Source organism: Takifugu rubripes, chromosome 8, assembly GCF_901000725.2.
Source record: "Takifugu rubripes chromosome 8, fTakRub1.2, whole genome shotgun sequence".
Classification (NCBI taxonomy): domain Eukaryota; kingdom Metazoa; phylum Chordata; class Actinopteri; order Tetraodontiformes; family Tetraodontidae; genus Takifugu; species Takifugu rubripes.
In genome coordinates this window covers 15,829,199-15,845,481 of record NC_042292.1, presented here as the reverse complement: position 1 = coordinate 15,845,481, position 16,283 = coordinate 15,829,199, and the positions used below count along the sequence as shown (strand labels likewise).

The window sequence follows — 16,283 nt, the reverse complement described above, 5'->3', positions numbered from 1 at the left end:
AAAGTGATAACGGTAGCGTAATAAAACACACACACAGTTGGATATTATAAAGAATGATAAACATTCGAAGCGTTGTAAAGTTTTACGCTGATGAAATAACATCAACTTTATTAACGGCCGACTGGTCATTCTCAGGCTTTAACGCGGAGCGCTAGTGGTCGCCGGCGCAAATGCAGCCATGGCAGCTCGTGGACGGACGGAAAGGTCACGGAAAGGTCATTTTATGACAGGCCCGCAGTAGAAACGCCCGGGTCCAGCTAGCTAAACAACCCTTGAGCTAACGCACCTTTGCCGTCTTTGACCATTATCCTAACAATGCCAACGTGTGGCGTTAGCCGCCGCTGACTGGGGAAATACGGCGCGCATTTAAACGACGGCGGCTCGTAGGTGACACAACCAACGCAGTCACATCTCAACGGCAGGCGAAGTAATCGGGCTAATAGCGAAGAACCAGGAGGCAATAAATTAGCACGCTAACGACTGCAACAATAAAACTGCTCTGTCATTCACTTTTCTCGACATGAGATTAAATATTAAGGTGCGTGCGTGCGTGCGTGCGTGCGTGCGTGCGTGCGGCCTCTGTTCTTTCCTTCTTTCGCGCCACCTGTTTGGTTTTATTCCAGCCTGAGCGACGTGCGCGCGGCCGCTGTGGGGTTTTATACGGCCGTCAATAGTGTCCGATTGCACGTGTATCTTTATCGGCCCGTTAACTTGTTTATCAGTTCGTCGATGTTCAGCGGTGGAAGGGGGGGCAGGGCTTCGGTGGCGCTGCCGTATCAGAGGCCGCGCCCGGTCTACTCGTGACCCCCATCACAAGCGGTTTGTTCGTGCTCGTTATCGGGTCCGATTGGAGGTGTCGGCGTCGTTTTTAATGTTAGCATTAAAAGCTACTCGCGCCCCGAGGCCCGTTCATTAACGTGATTCATTTCTGACGCCGTTAAGACACCAGATGGGTTCTCGCGGAGGCTCTTTAAAAAAGCGCGACATTCCTTCCAGATCCCGGCGTCGGGGCGACAGGAAACAGGCAGAGGTGTCGCCGGGGAACCGTCCCGTTGACCTTTGACCTTTGGTCAGGATCAAGGCCCGTCTCTCCGCCATGTATTGTAATTCCGATGATACGTCTGATATAAAACCGGCCCAGATTCCCGCGTTATTAAAGCGTCCAGTTGAATCCAGCCCGACGTCTGAGACCCGCCTGCGCTGGCGCCCGCCCGCCAGGCAGGTAGATCGGGTCCAGGATCGGGCTCCAGACCACCGCCGCTCCGTCCCGGCGTGCTCTTTTCTGCCCACAGACGATCACTCTTTGTGACATTAGCGTGTGACGCAGCAGCGGTTAGTCAGAACCTTCAGCTTATGAGCTCGGAGCCGTTTCCAGTAAACAGCGGGCCCGGTGTGACACACCGCCGCTCGCCGTCAGCGACAGTCATCGCCTTTCCTGGAAACAGACGGTGTGGAACACAAGCGGACTCTGCCCGGCTCCACGTCGGACAACAGCCACACAGACCGAACTGTGTTGTTTTTTAATAAACGGCCTCGTTACCGGCCTCATTATGCTGCCGTAGCCTAGTTAATCTGTTCCAGGGGAGTCCGCCGTGCTCCGGCGATTGTGCTGAGTCAGCCTGAACCAGCCTCCAACAGTCGGTCGAGTCCTCCATTTAGTACAGATGACTGAGATTTCTCCTCTTTTGTTCAGGTTACGTTACACAGGCGGTAAATGGCTGCGTTTCTCCTGCCGATACAGCCTGGTTAGCTAACATGCTAAGTATCATCTAAAAGCAGATGTTTTTGTTTTTTTACCGACTGTTTTGTTCGCGAAGTATTGTCAGAACACGATGGGCTCGCATGAGACACTCGGCTAGAGAGAATCCCTCGTTCCTTCGATGAATCAAAGCATTAAATAGATCAAAGCAACATTAAAGGAAAGCTACATGTTAACCGACCTGGACAAGATATCCAGGAATTTTGTTGGATTTTTCCAGATGATTTGACAAGATTCACCCGCTTCCATCTCAACTCAGGTGTTACCAGTTCACCACCAGTTGGTGTTTACTGGGAATTATTCTCATTTATGGCTGCAAATGCTAAATGTAGCCGATAGCATGAAGGTGGGGGTGCAGAAGAACAACATCCCAAACAAGCATGACTCCCACAAGCCCTCCATATCCCAGCTAACCGACAATGGTTCCATTAGGAACACACACACACACACACACACACAAACATGTCACGTTCTACTTCAATGTACACACATATATGTTGGCATCACTAAAGATTTTACACAAACAGGAGGCCCTGTGGAATTTATCAGCCTCAAGTGGATCTCTCTCTCTCTCACACACACACACTCACGCACTCACACACACACTCACACACACACACAGGATAAATAATCGTGCCGCTTTCAACCTTAGAGGCAGGAAATGCTGCTTTTAAGCTCTGTCTGTTTGAAGTGCAAGAGACTGTTTTCTCTCCATGCACCTCTCATGCGTGCACGAGCACACACACACACACACACACACACACACACACACACACAAGAACACAATTATATACTGTTTTTGGAAGCTTTACAAATGTTGAATCCCTCATATGTGCACAATAAACATGCAAAATCCAACAAGATTGCAGTATCTCTCTTTGTCTCACACACACACACACACACACACACACACACACACACACACACACACACATTCCTTCGATCTTTACACACCAGCGTGTTACCAAAGAAAAAGCCCACGTGCTCCAAAAACTACAAACATGGCTGAGATTGGACAAATCCTCCAAGAATCCAAACAACAACAGTGGGAAGAAGTTTCTCTCTCACACAGGAGAAAGAGAAGAGACGGAGGGATGAAGGATGGAGGAAGGAATGTGGCTAAAAGACACATTATTCTATCAGCTGCATCGCTACCTCCTACAAAAACAGGGGAAACGAGCACGTCCCTCGAGCCGCTACGCCAGGCTTAGCTTTGCAACGTTAGCAACGGGGCTAATGCCTTTACGCACAAACGCATGAATACGAACACAGCTGCAGGTGAAATAACCAAAAATGGCGGTTTGAGAGTTATTATGGGGTTAAAGTGGACTAAGCTACGCTAACACGCAGAGGACCGGCTCAGATTTCGCTTCTCCGGAACAGAAGAGCAACAGAAGAGTCCGTCAGGACGTCCGACGACAGAACTGCAGCAGAAAAGACGATAAAAAAGGCAGAGGAAGAAGTGGGGGGGGGGGGTTGACAGGCAAGAGAAACGTCCGAGAAGACGAAGAAAAGTGGGAGGGAGTGATTAATGGAGGAGGAGAGAGAGAATTCCCTCTGCCCATCCGTCCATTGTGATCAACAGGAGGGAGAGAGCAGCTCGCTTTTTCTCCTCCTGCTCCCAAAGGTCAAAGGTCAGGGGGGGTTCTCTCTCCCCGGAAAAACAGAGCTGTTTGGGGACACAAACCTAAAAGTGAAAGAAGAGGAGATTATTTTAGAGTCTTCTGGGCGGCCCCGGATGTGATGCCCAGATATTTCTTTGCTAATGTTTTTACGCTGGCAGAAATTAGCATCGCTAACAGAAATAGCACTTCCGCCGTATCTGACAGAGGGGCTGCAGACGGCTTATTTTCATGTCTGGAGGGTGAAACGCGCCCGTTCGGTCCGACCCCGTGACCCCGGCTGAAGAAAAAAAAGCAGTGGTGTCACCCGAGGACCCTTGTGAAACCAGAACTGGTCCTTTCAGAGCCGCCGGCGCCGTAAAGCAGCGCCAGGACCAAACACCCTGCAGCTCCGCTCATCTTTACATCAAGAAAAATATGTTTTCTGTTGTTTTAAGTTGGTTTAGAACCGAGTCGCAGAGAGAAACCTGCAGGTGGGATCAAAAAAGAAGGAAAGAAGGAAGGAAAGAAGGAGGCAGAGTTTTGGAGGATCCTCTCTGCTCAGGCTCCGACTATCTGTCCGTCCATCAGAGTATTGTTGATGTTAACACAACCTCAGACAGACTGATAATAGAGCAGCTGGAGCATGAAATCACACAGAAAGAGAGGGGGGGGGGGGGGGGGCAGGGGGGGCAGGGGGAGAGAGTAGAGGGGCGAGAGAGAGGGGGAGAGAGAGGGGAGAAGGGTAGGGGGGAGAGAGAGGGGGAGAGGAGAAACGACTGAGCACATAAAAAGGATAAAACAGACGTGTTGATATCTGAGTGGGGGGGGCAGGAGAGGTAGACAAAAGAAAAATAAAAGTGTGTGGGGGGGTGACATGGGGGTCACAGAGAGAGAGAGAGAGAGAGAGAGAGAGAGAGAGAGAGAGATATGGGCCGGGCGAGATGAAGAGAGAGAGACGTGGGGGAGGGCGAGAGAGGGAGAAAGAAACAGACACCAAATTCATTGTTTTCATTGTCTAATTCGGGGAGGGGGGGGGGGGGGGGGTGGATGGGGGGGGGGGGGTAACCTGAGAGGGCTGAGAGGGATTCACACACATTCCACAAGTTTGACACGGAAAACCAGACGGGAGAACTTCTTTTTCTGTGTTTTGTTTACAGCGCACGTGAGCACCTGAGCCGCTCCGGCTCTACCTGTTGGTCCCTTAGATCCTCCGCTGGTGTCGGAACGCCGCTTCCCGAAGTGCTCGCCGTCCGGATGTTGCTGCTTCGGGTGGGCCGGTTTTTTGGGATAGTTTTAAGGGTAGTTTTGCTGCGAGGTGCTTCGCAACGGCTCCTGAGCGTGGCCCGTGGGCGTGGCCCCTTAACATGGCCCGTGGGCGTGGCCCGTGGGCGTGGCCCCTTAACATGGCCCGTGGGCGTGGCCCCTTAACGTGGCCCGTGGGCGTGGCCCGTGGGCGTGGCCCGTGGGCGTGGCCCCTTAACTTGGCCCGTGGGCGTGGCCCCTTAACTTGGCCCGTTAGCGTGGCTAGCATCGGAGAATCGGCCGTGAAGCAACCATAGTCATTAGCAGGTGCATCTGCTGGGGCTGAAGCAGGTCTCAGGCTCCGCCCCCGTCTTACCTCATGACTTGTTGGGGCTTAAACTGAGTCCCAGACGGGCTAAATTTACTCTGCCTGGGAATCAAAGAAGCTCCTGATATGGGCTGAGTAAACATCTGCATCCCAGCGGCTGCGTTGATGCAGGAGGACGCTTCACGGCCTGTTTACGCTAATTTTTAATGACTTCCTGTTGCACGTTCTCACACTCCCACGCCTTCACCACGACAGCGGGCCGGGGTCGTTCGCCGGGCTGACAACTTGTCATTTCAAATATTTTGCCGACGCGACGTTGTTAACGGCAACGACGATGATTAACGGCTACTTGTTAGCATTCAAATGAAACCTCTTTATTGGGCATTAAAGAGAACTCGAATAAACCTGAAGCGAATCTTTAAATATAAGAATTTCCTTTCGTTGTGATCAGTTTGGTTCCTGCTCATTTTCCCTCACACACACACACACACACACACACACACAGCGTAGATGTTGCTTACATAGACGCTCTCTGTCCTGTTAGCTGCAATAAACCCAAACACACACACACAGACACACTGTAAATCTCACCATAATACGCCCTCTGAGTGTACGTACGTGCGTGCATGTGTGTGTGTGTGTGCGTGTGTGTTTCTTTTATAGGTGTTGTAAATTCGGCTGCCGACGTTGTTTTTATCAGCATATTCGCAAGCTGTTTAGCCAACGGTGCAGATGTCACTGTTACGACCACACAAACACACATCAAGCCGCGCACACACAGTGGAAAACATGTCCACACACACGCCACTATTTATGCAGCCCGTGTGTGTGTGTGCGTGTGTCATCCTATCCTGAAACTGTGCATCCTCTCATGCGCTCGTATTCTTCTCCTACACATTTTTTTTTAAAAATGCGTGCACGTCCAGCGTGCAGGCACGCGAGTGTCTGAAGGTCAGCGCAGGAGTGTGCGCACGGGCGCGCGTGAGCGTTATTTGATTAATGCTGAGAACCGTGGAGTGTTTAGAAAGAGGTCGCGACCTTTCAGCTTCCATTCAATCAGATGGAGATAGAGAGAATACCATCCTCTTTTTTTAACCTCCTCCTCCCTGCTGCCCCCCCTTCCCTTTGCCCCATGAGGATCTGATAAGGCTTAGTCAGCACACACACACACACACACACACACACACACACAAATAAAGAAGCTCCTTATTTACCTCTCAGGTGGCGCCGTCGTGCTCGTGCTGGACAGTTTGGGGAGTCACTACTGTAAATTAACCCCCCCAAAACTTTGAGGTGGCAGTTTTGCGCCCGATGGCGTCGTTAAAAGAGGCCACGCCCCCTCCGACAGAGCGCAGGTTCTGACCCGGCTGAGGCGTCCAGCGCCGCTCAGCTGTCCAAATACTTTTGAGGCTGGTTTATTTATCCGCTGATCTTGTCGTCCTCCGAGTCAACACTTTCTTTTTCCCGTATCTTCTCTTCCTCCCTTCGTCTCCTCCTGACTATCTGTTAATTTGCCCCCCCCCCTCCCCTCCCTGCCCCCCTCTTTGAACCTCTTCTTTAGCCCCTGCGGCCCCAGCCAATTACACACTGTTTGTCCACCCGTTTTCAATAAAACACTGCTTTCCTCCTTTCATACCTCCCCTCCCCCCCCTTCCGTCCACTCCAGTCCCCCCCCCCCCCTTCCTCCCTTCCATCCTCCCTCCGCTGGCTTTTTTTCATTTTTAATTAACTTCTTTTGTAACTTGGAGCCGACCTTGCCTCCCGCGCTCCCACACTCGCCTTCCTCGCTAACGCGCCGCCAAACATGCACGAAGACGCAGGTTAAACATGCTATTTACATATCAATTACAGGCAGCCACCGAATCAATGATTAACGCGGGCCTAGATTAGCGCCGATCCTGCTAGTTTACACTAATCTGCTGGTTTTTAACGACCAGTTTGAGACTTTTTAATCCGAGATCCGAAGTTTTTATATCTAAAATAAATGAAATTTGACGACTTTCCGGCTCTTGATTGGACAACTTGCCTCAACGCTAGCTTAGCTGCTACCCCCCAGCAAGCTGGAGCGTGTCACATCTGAGATTTGACACACATGATCGGGATTTAGATTAATTTTTGATGTCTCTGTGGCGTCGAAAGGCTCTGCATCTGTTTTTTTACTGAGACAAAAAAAAAAGTTAAAAAACTGTGAAACTTTCATTAGTTTAGCTAGTTAATTAAGTTAAAACCGAATCATTTTAGAAAGACTGAAAAATCTGGATTAATTTCCCCAACAGTTATTAAAGCCATTAGTTCTTACGGTTTGGATTAGCTCCGAGTCTGTTAGCTTAACCGCTACGCTAGCAGCTGCTTTGTCCGAAGGAATTCTTAAGATGGATTACAAAACGCCTATATTTTAATTAAATATGCGATAAAGCTGTGCGAAAGGGAAACGGCGACGCTGGGAAAGAAGCAAAAAATATCCGTTTAAAGCCTTAAAGTTGAGCGTGACTGTTACGACGGAAACCGACTAGCGTAATTAGGCTAATGAAGGAAAAGTGAGCTTTCATGTGCGACTGTTCCGTGTTTAACTCCTCTTTCATGCTACAGAATGCGGTTTTTATGGGCCCGGCTGCACTTTTATGTTGACGTTTATGAATTAACGGGCCCGAGGTGGAGGAACCTGCAGGCCGGACGTGCTGTTTTACAAAGGTGGACGTGGAAGCCTGCGAAAACTTTCCTGGAATTTTCAGGAAAACCTTCCCAAAGCGCCATCTCAACTGTCCTTTTTCGCCTCCAACTGTCCCCTTTTTCAAGATGGAATGTGTGTAACAATTTAACGGTGACACTAATACGTCAAACACGGTGGTGGCGGTTGGGGGGGGTGGGGCTGAAAAATAGATCCGGCGTGGACAGGAGGGAAGAACGGAGAAGAAACAAGAATAGAAAAAAGTGGGAGACAAAGAGATTGAAAAGTAAGACTGATTTCAGCAGATGCAGTGACGGGAGCACGAACACCCACCAAACACACACACACACACACACACACACACACACACTCAAAGCAGAGGGTTTGACAGCAAAGTGTGTATTGTTATATTGTTCCCTTTGAGTAGAAAATTACAGTGGACCGGTTCGCTTCAATGACAAGCTATCAAAACGACGGCATGTCGGCCCGCACGCGCGCACACGCGCTAACGCACTGGTACAGTGTTCGGTACGCTATCACGTATACACGCATTAACATGCAAACACTTTTATACAGTGTTGCCGTGCGCCGCTACTGGATGACAAGCTCATAGCAGGAGAAGAAAACAACTGGTTTTCAAATACTGGGTTGTGCTGCTGGAGAGGCAAACGGAGGAAACGGCAGCTACATTTAGCCGCCAAAAGCTACGCTGAAAAGAAAAAACTGTTTAAGCCACTTTAAATTGTTTCTGTGAGCAGTGTGGACATTTCTGTGTTAGTTTGAAAGCGTTGAGCCTCCCGAAGCCACAGAACACATCAGTTCAACTATGGAGTTAGCAGGCTAGGTTAGCTAGGCAAGTTGTGTGGGAAAATACCACATTCTCCGGGTTCCGCTCCTCTAAATCCTCTCAAAGGGAGCTAAAAGCTAACTGGTTGTCATCTGTTAAATTTGGACTCCATTCGGAGTCAGGGCAATATTTATTTTCTTAGCTTTAGCCTTAGCTCGCTTTGCTTTTGGGTGGGAGGGTTAGCGGCATTCGAGAAAATAGGAAACCCGACTGCAGGATTAGCGTAAATCATCAAAGAAGGATTTGAATGCGCCGGGATGGAGAGAACTCCAGAACGCGGCCCCGCTAACCCTGAAATGAGAAAAGGGTGACCTTCCAGAAGGAACCGATTTCATGGTGGAGGTCAAAAACACATCCCCACATCTGGCTGAGAGCAGGTAAAAACCTAATCTAAAGCATGCGGACGCGGGGGGTCACGCGTCGTGTGTGTGTGGCACCCAAATAAGAAGAACTGGAAACCCTCCGACGTCGGGGGGGGGGGGGGGGGGGGGGGGGGGGGGGGGGGGGGGGGGGGGCGAGTTAGCGGCTGCTGATCCAGTTTATTTCCTGTATTTAAGTTGAATTAACGCAACTTCTCCAACTTTTACGTCTCTTATTTTCCTGTCCACGATTTCTTTGTGTGGAGACAAAAGAGAAAAGACGAGTTTTCTGAAGTGTTAGCATGTTTGTTGGCTCTCTCTCTCTCTCTCTCTGTCTCATACACACACACACACACACAAACAAACACACACACTCCCACGCTGGTGGACCGGTGAGAACTTTTTCCTCCGCAAACGTCTCAGTCAGTTTAACCACTGTTATTATTCTAATCATGATGACATGTTTTTAAATGGATTATTATACGTTTTCATTAATAACACGCTGTCTGGGGACAGTTTGACGTGCGCGTGGTGGTGCTGGTGATGGGGGGGGGGGGGAGACGAGCGCGCACATCCATAAAAAAGTTAAACCCAAAAGAGGCGACTCCGCGCGGAGAGCCGCGCCGCGGCGGCGGCTAACGCTCCCGTTCTTCCGCCGATAATTACAAATTACGACAAGTTTCCGGTAATGACATGTTGTCCCAGTGAGTTTCTGCTGGCCAGCGCGCCAACGTGCGCTCTTGTCATGTCTTTAATTGATTTTAGCTGTAATTATACTGTAATCCCTCACACACACACACACACACACACACACACACACACACACACACACACACACACGTCTGCTCATCACTTGGAAAATGGACGATAATTACTTTTTTCTTCCTGTTTTTATTAATAACATGTTGTCTGTAGGAATGCGCACACACACAAACCCGCGTGCACACACACCTGTCATCCCCCAGGCACCCCCCTCTTTACCCTCCCCTCAGCTCCCCCTTTCATCTCCTCTTTGACCTCTGACCTTCTTCCTCCCTCTCTGCTCACATCGGTCACTGGGTTTTTCCCCCATTCATCTCTCCCTCTCTCTCTCTCCCTCTCCCTCTCTCTCTCCCACACACACTCATGTAAAACAGGGGCAGGTAAAAGTTTCGAGGTGTGTGTCCGACCCAGCACGACTCAAAGGAACAGAGAAAGAAAGAAAGCCTAAAGGAGAGTCGGGACAAAGGGATGAAATATGAAAGGCGAGAAGGACGGAAGAGACGGAACGGGAAAGGAAGAGGAAAGGAGAGAGAGAGAGATTAGAGCCAAAGAAGGGAACGAGATAAACGGATATGAGAGGAAAGCAGGAGGTGAAAGGAGGAGCAGAGGAGAAAAGATGTGACAGAGGGATGGAGAGATTACCTGGCGAACGAGAAGAAAAGCTGTTGTGACACTCCCTAATGCGATTTCTAGACCAATCTCCTAAAGTGCACCCCAGCGAGTGTGAGTGTGTGTTAAAAGAATCACGTCGTAGACGACACCCTCCCCTCTGCCGCCCCCTCTTTTCAGGTGTTCACCACTAAAATTAATTACCAAAAAATAATTACATTTTGCCAAATGTCAATAAAGCTTCTCCAAAACGTTGGTGCCCCCCCCCCCAAACTGCTCAGAAACATGCCGACGGGCTGCAGTATAGATGAAACCTGCTGAACGTGGGGTGATTAAAACGCCCGCTAAGGGTTTTTTTTTTTTTTTTTTTTTTAGCGTTAGCATTAGCCGGGTGCTAACACAAACAGATTCGTTCCATCTCTCTCTCACTCTGTCATTGTCAAGGTCTCTCGGCCTCTTGTTCCCATTAGAAACTATGACGTTTGAGACTGAAACAGTATCTATTTACACACACACACACACACACACACACACACACACACACACACACACACACACACAGGGCCGCCTCTCCCCTCTTACTGTTTTGTTAGGTCAAAACACACACACACACACACACACACGAGAGGATCCCTTTCGTTGAAACAGAGGGTCGTATTTCCCACTTTGATCTTCACCTCTGAAAAAATGAGAAGAGAGAGAGAGAGAGAGAGAGAGCGAGCCTTCCTCTATGTCTCTCGCCCTGCCTGCCGGTGCGTACCAGTGAGGCATTAGCTGCCTCCTCTCCTCCGGAGGGACGCTGATGGATGGAAAACATAATTAAAATTAAACTCTTCAACAGACTCGCTCACGTCCGACGCGAACAGCTGGATCCAAAATGCGTGTTTGTTTTAGCCTCCGTCTTGGCCGCGCGTGTTCGCGGAGAAACGCACGTATAAACAACACGTGCGCGTGATGGTCTTTCCGAACAGCTGGACCAGTTCACGCGTGACGTCACGGTTCTGTTGCTGAAAATGAGCATTTCCTGTTCATTAAAGCCTCTTTAGCATAGCCGTTAGCATTAGATCGGCCAGTCGTTGAGGACTGGCCCACTGGTGGAGGTTGATGGTTTTAAGAGGAAGAGGGTTAGAGGCGACAGCCAGGACAAGGACCAGGACCAGAACCAGCTGGGTGCAGAACCTTCGCAGCAGCAGGTGGAGCTACTGCGTAAGCAGACGACAGCTCCACGCCTGAGCGTCACGCCAAACAAGGTTTAACCTTTATCCATTAGCCAGCAGCACGAAGACAAGAGAACACACACACACACACACACACAGAACTGTGAATATACAAAAACAGCAAGACACAAACTTGACCAACACGAGCGTCACAAATGTGAAAAACGACTGCGGAATCACACACACACGCAACCTGAGCCACTGTGACAACCGATAGCTCTGTTTGTGCTCCTGAAACCATCTCTCACACACACACACACACACACCTCAGCCAGGAGGCAGACAGCTGACCGTGTTGTGTCGAGTGTGTGTGTTTTACAAACCACTGCGCCCCATTAAAAGAACTTAATGCCCCATGCAAAGAGTGAAAAACATCAAACTGGTGAAAGGAGTTCACGCTGGGTGTGTGTGTGTGTGTGTGTGTGTGTGTGTGTGTGTGTGTGTGTGTGTGTGTACGTCATTATGCAGCCGCGTGTGTGTGCGTGTGTTTAAAGCCGCGGCGCTTCACAAAAACAAAAACGACTTTGCTCCCCCGTGTTCCGAACAATGCGACCTCCATCCACGCCATGCATGTGTGTGTGTGTGTTTGTGTGTGGCCTGTTGTGATAAGAGGGCCCAGAATAACACCCAGACATCAGCAACCCTCCTGCCTGTCACCCACCATCCGCGCGCACACACACACACATTCTAATTATTTCCACCCTAAAATTCCCAGTTTATGCTAACAGCCAGGAAAAGGCGGATAAAAGCTCGGAGGAGCCGCCGTCAGGTGGAGCCGGAAAAGGCCGGGCAGCGACTCCCGTTGCCGGTGTCGCTTCACTGGTTCCTTTTAGCAATTAAATCTGATTCTGTAATTGTTTGATCGGATCTCTGCTGAGGAATCAAACCTTTTGGGGCTTTTCCGCCTTTTTTAGCCAGTTTCCTCAGTTCTCCCTCCACATTTTTCCACCTTTGACCTTAAATTTGTGGCCATTCTCGTCCGGTCCAGAAAGGAGACGCGTCGCTCCTCTTGCTAATGAAGGAGCCTTTTTTTTTTTTTTTTTTTTTTTTTTTAAAACACTCCAGACATTAAAAGTTATTTTTCACCGGAGGGAGATTCGGGCGCGAGCGGATGTCGCATTTTTATGGTTGCCGAGTAGCCAAAGTATGCGCCCGCCCGGCGGGGGGTCCGCTCCCTCCTTCACAGCCTTTCATTTTTCTTTTCTTTTCCCTGAGAGTTACGTCAAGAGGGAGCGAGAGGGCGGCATCGCAGGAATGCCGATATGATTTGAGGGAGGGGGGGCGAGGAGCGCCTGTTGGCCGCGCACGGCCCCAACAATGGCTCTCCAGCCGCGGCGCTTCAGACGCATTCACATGATCCATTATTACCCCTGACGTGCGCCGCCGGGGAAGGGAGCCGGGCTGGGACGGGGGATGGAGGGGAGATGGAGGTGAGGAGCGTGCGGGGAGGGGGGGGGGGCGGTTGGAGAAGCAGCGGTTCCACCGCGCGCAGGTCGCGCCACCACCGTCCGGAGCTCCACGGCAACGCACGGCGGTTAATCATTAGCCCGCAGCGAGCGGCTCCAGAGCCTCCGTCTGCCGCTCCTCTCTCGGCCGCCGACACGGAAATAACCGGGCTGAGGCGACAGGCGACATCCGGCGTTCCAGGACTTTTTTTAAAAAGGAGTTTTCCAGAAATAATTCCGCTCGTTTGCGCTTCTGCCTGATGATGCCGAGGTGATGCGTCCGACTTTACAGGAAACTCACGCCATAAACTACCGCAAAGAAAATCAATATAATCCCTGGCAACTTCGGAAGTTGCCCGGTTGCTTGAACTCTGCAACTTTTAGTGGAAATTCCACATGAAAAGCTCAACATCTGGATCCGGATCACCTCTAAAGCGGGTCAAAGCAGCTGTTGCACGCTGAAAAAAAAGGCCAGTGTGAAATATGTTTACACCCAAACACACACCAGAGCTGCACTTCCCCATTAATCCCCCTCACGCACGCCAGCACGCGCACACACGGACACCAAAGTAATGAATTATGGGAAAGAGGAGCTTTTGAGTCAACAGAAGGTTGTTAGCTTTATGCCTGGTTGCTGTCAATGTGTTTTTTTTATTCTTTCACTCAAGCATCAACTTGCTGCTGCAACACACACACACACACACACACACACACACACACACGCGCGCGCGCGCGAAGCCTTTAAGTCGATACAGTAAAAGCATCAGTTTGGACAGCTAAGCACAATACGAAACTGGACGGGTAAGAAGACAGGAGGCACATTTAAACTCACATCCGTGTTGCCAACGAGTCGCCGGGGACCGTTTAAACGTCGCTAAAACCTGAAATTTAAAAAGGAGAAAAGCGCAAAACGCCATTTCTGACAACAGCACGTGGGTCTTAATTAACGGCCTCGCCAGAAACACCTGGCTCGGTGCGTCTTTTACCCCCAACCCCCCAATAAAGCCACATTTACAGAGGAAAAGTTGGAATAAATCGCCATTATAGAGGGTTTAAACCGTCAGTCAGGCGCTGCAGTTAAGTGTAAATCGATTTTTTTTACAGTCGCCACACAAGCACGAACACGCCGAAAAGTTGTCAGACTGTGGCCGGAAGCGCGATGGTGAAGGCGGCGTCGGTGGGGACCAACCTGGCGCTGGTGCAGTCCTGGTACAGCGTCTCGAAGTCCTTCCTGGAGATGAGCTTGCAGCGGTTCACGCCGGGCTGGATGGCGCCGAGCCCCCGCAGGACGCGCACCTGCTCCACGGTGCACACCACCGGGGTGATGTCCAGCCTCTTGAGCTTGGTGTAGACGGTGTGCAGCCCCCCCACCAGGTGCTTCAGGAAAAGGTCGAACACCTGCGGCAGACAGATGAGCTCCTGGCCGTCCACGCTGAAGCTGGCCACCTTCACCCCGTGTACCTCCACCAGTTTACACTCGCTGCAAAGACCCGGGCTGGACGAGCTCTGCACCAAACCGGGGGAGCCGGGGGTCAAACCGGCCGAGCTCAGTGAACCGAGCCCGCTGAGAGGTCCCAAAGCGGCGCCGCCTCCGGACACGAGCGGCGCGGCCGCTCCGTTGCCCAAGCCGGGCAGGAAAGCGCTGAGCATGCCGCTGGTGAGCCTCGGGGACGGCGACAGCGAGTGCGCGTGAGAGTGCGAGTTTGTGTGCGCCGGGCTGGAAGTGCCGGTGGTCGCCGCGGAGGTGTGGAGCGCGTCCGGAGCCGAGCGGTAGAGCGCCGCCGAAGTTGGGACGCCCGTGCCCGCCGAGAGTAGAGGAGGGGATCCAGGGAGCGACATGGAAGTGTTGATGAGAGGAGAAGAGCGTGATGAAGGCGCGGGCGCACTCTCCCCGTCTCTTTTCGCCTTTCACGACCTCGCACGCACTTTAGTTTCCACTTGCCCCAGTTGCTGAAACACTTGTGCGTCCTTTCCAGGCGGTTCCTCGCTGTTTTTCCTAGTTTTTTCCCCTAGTTTCCCCCTTCTATCAGTCCACATCAGACTTCAACTCGCGTCATACGCGCACGGAAAGCGGACTGTCCGGTCTGTGCGTAAAGTGCGACTGGATCAGCCTCCAGGTCAGCCCCGGTCTAAGTCCTGCCTCCCCCCGCCGGACTGACAGGCACGTCAGCCAATCACAGAAGGCTCTGTGTCGGCCTAGAGCGGCGATTGGAGGAGAAGTGAGTGGGCGGTCTCCTGTAGTGAATGCGCGTGTGTGCGGGGTATCAGTCAGATCTCGCCCCGGTATTTTATAAACTTTCTCACGAGCTGTTTCATTTGCAAACGGGAAGTTTTTATTTTTGTTTCGGTTGTTGTTGTTGTTGGGGGGGCACCGATGGCTTTGACTCAACCCCCTCCCCGCGGGCGCGTACACGCACGCGGGTGTCCTGTCCACGGCTCACATGCGAGCTCTGGTGGCGAGACGGGCGCATCTTCGCGCACGAACCGCAGCCAATCGGACACGCCGCTCGTCCGATGGAGGAGAGGAAAAAGAAGGGAGAGAGTTTGTAAAAGAGGGGTGGGGGGGGGGGGGGGGGGGGGGGGGGGGGGGGGGGGGGGGGGGGGGGGGGGGTAATAAATGAGCGGGGAGGAAGTGCGGGATTACAGGACGGAAGTGGATGAAGATGAAGGGAGGATAGAAAAGGAAGTGACAAGTGGTGAAAAGGGAGAGAGGGATTAGAAAATAAAAGATCACAAGAGGACTAATTGTGTGTGTGTGTGTGTGTGTGTCTGTCTGTGTGTGTGTGTACGAGCAGTGAAATTGGATTGAGTGGTGTGGATTACAAAGAGACTGGGTTTCATAATCCAGTGTAATCTCATTACAGCGAGGAGCCCTGACTGGGGGGGCACTGACGTCTCTTTCTAAAATGACAGTTAAATGTCAAAAACCTCCTATTCTGGGTCTTTAAGGGTCTCCTTATTTTGGGTTTTTAATCTTTGGAGGATTTAAACTGACATGTCAGATATCAAACATTAAAGACAATAATGTCGTTTTTACGGTGAATAATAGCTTTAAAATATCAACCGTTTTGTTGTTGTACACTTACAGATCATGGATTTACAGGAAATATCGACCCAGGTCCCCCTCCGACAACGTCAGAGTTGATCCGCCATGTTTGCTATTGATTTCTATCACTCATCCGCAACTTTAAAAGCGAAATTTCAGGAGAAATGTTTCCATAAGCAAGATTTGTCCACATTTTCCTCATGGATTCCTTAATAAGTTGTGGTAAAAGCAGCCCAATGTACAGGAAGTGAGAGAATACAACAAAACTAATCCTAATTGGATCAGTTGCAGGGATGATTGGGGGGTCAAGAGGAAACGGTGGCTCCCGACAAGAGGCGAAAAAAGTAAAAAAAAAAAAAGAATAGAGAGATAAAGAGAGAGAGCCCTGTTGGCAATA

The 16,283-nt window shown here is 50.9% G+C and overlaps 1 protein-coding gene across 1 annotated transcript in view; it reads right to left on the bottom strand.

Moving 5' to 3' along the window:
• The window catches only part of LOC101075414 (dachshund homolog 2-like), a 40,456-nt gene extending 25,506 nt beyond the window's left edge, over positions 1-14,950 (bottom strand). Inside the window, exon 1 of the mRNA XM_029839645.1 lies at positions 14,030-14,950. Coding sequence (XP_029695505.1) covers positions 14,030-14,679 — 650 coding nt within the window. The 5' untranslated portion in view covers positions 14,680-14,950. The remainder of the gene's footprint in view (positions 1-14,029) is intronic.
• Between the last annotated feature and the right edge of the window lie 1,333 nt (positions 14,951-16,283).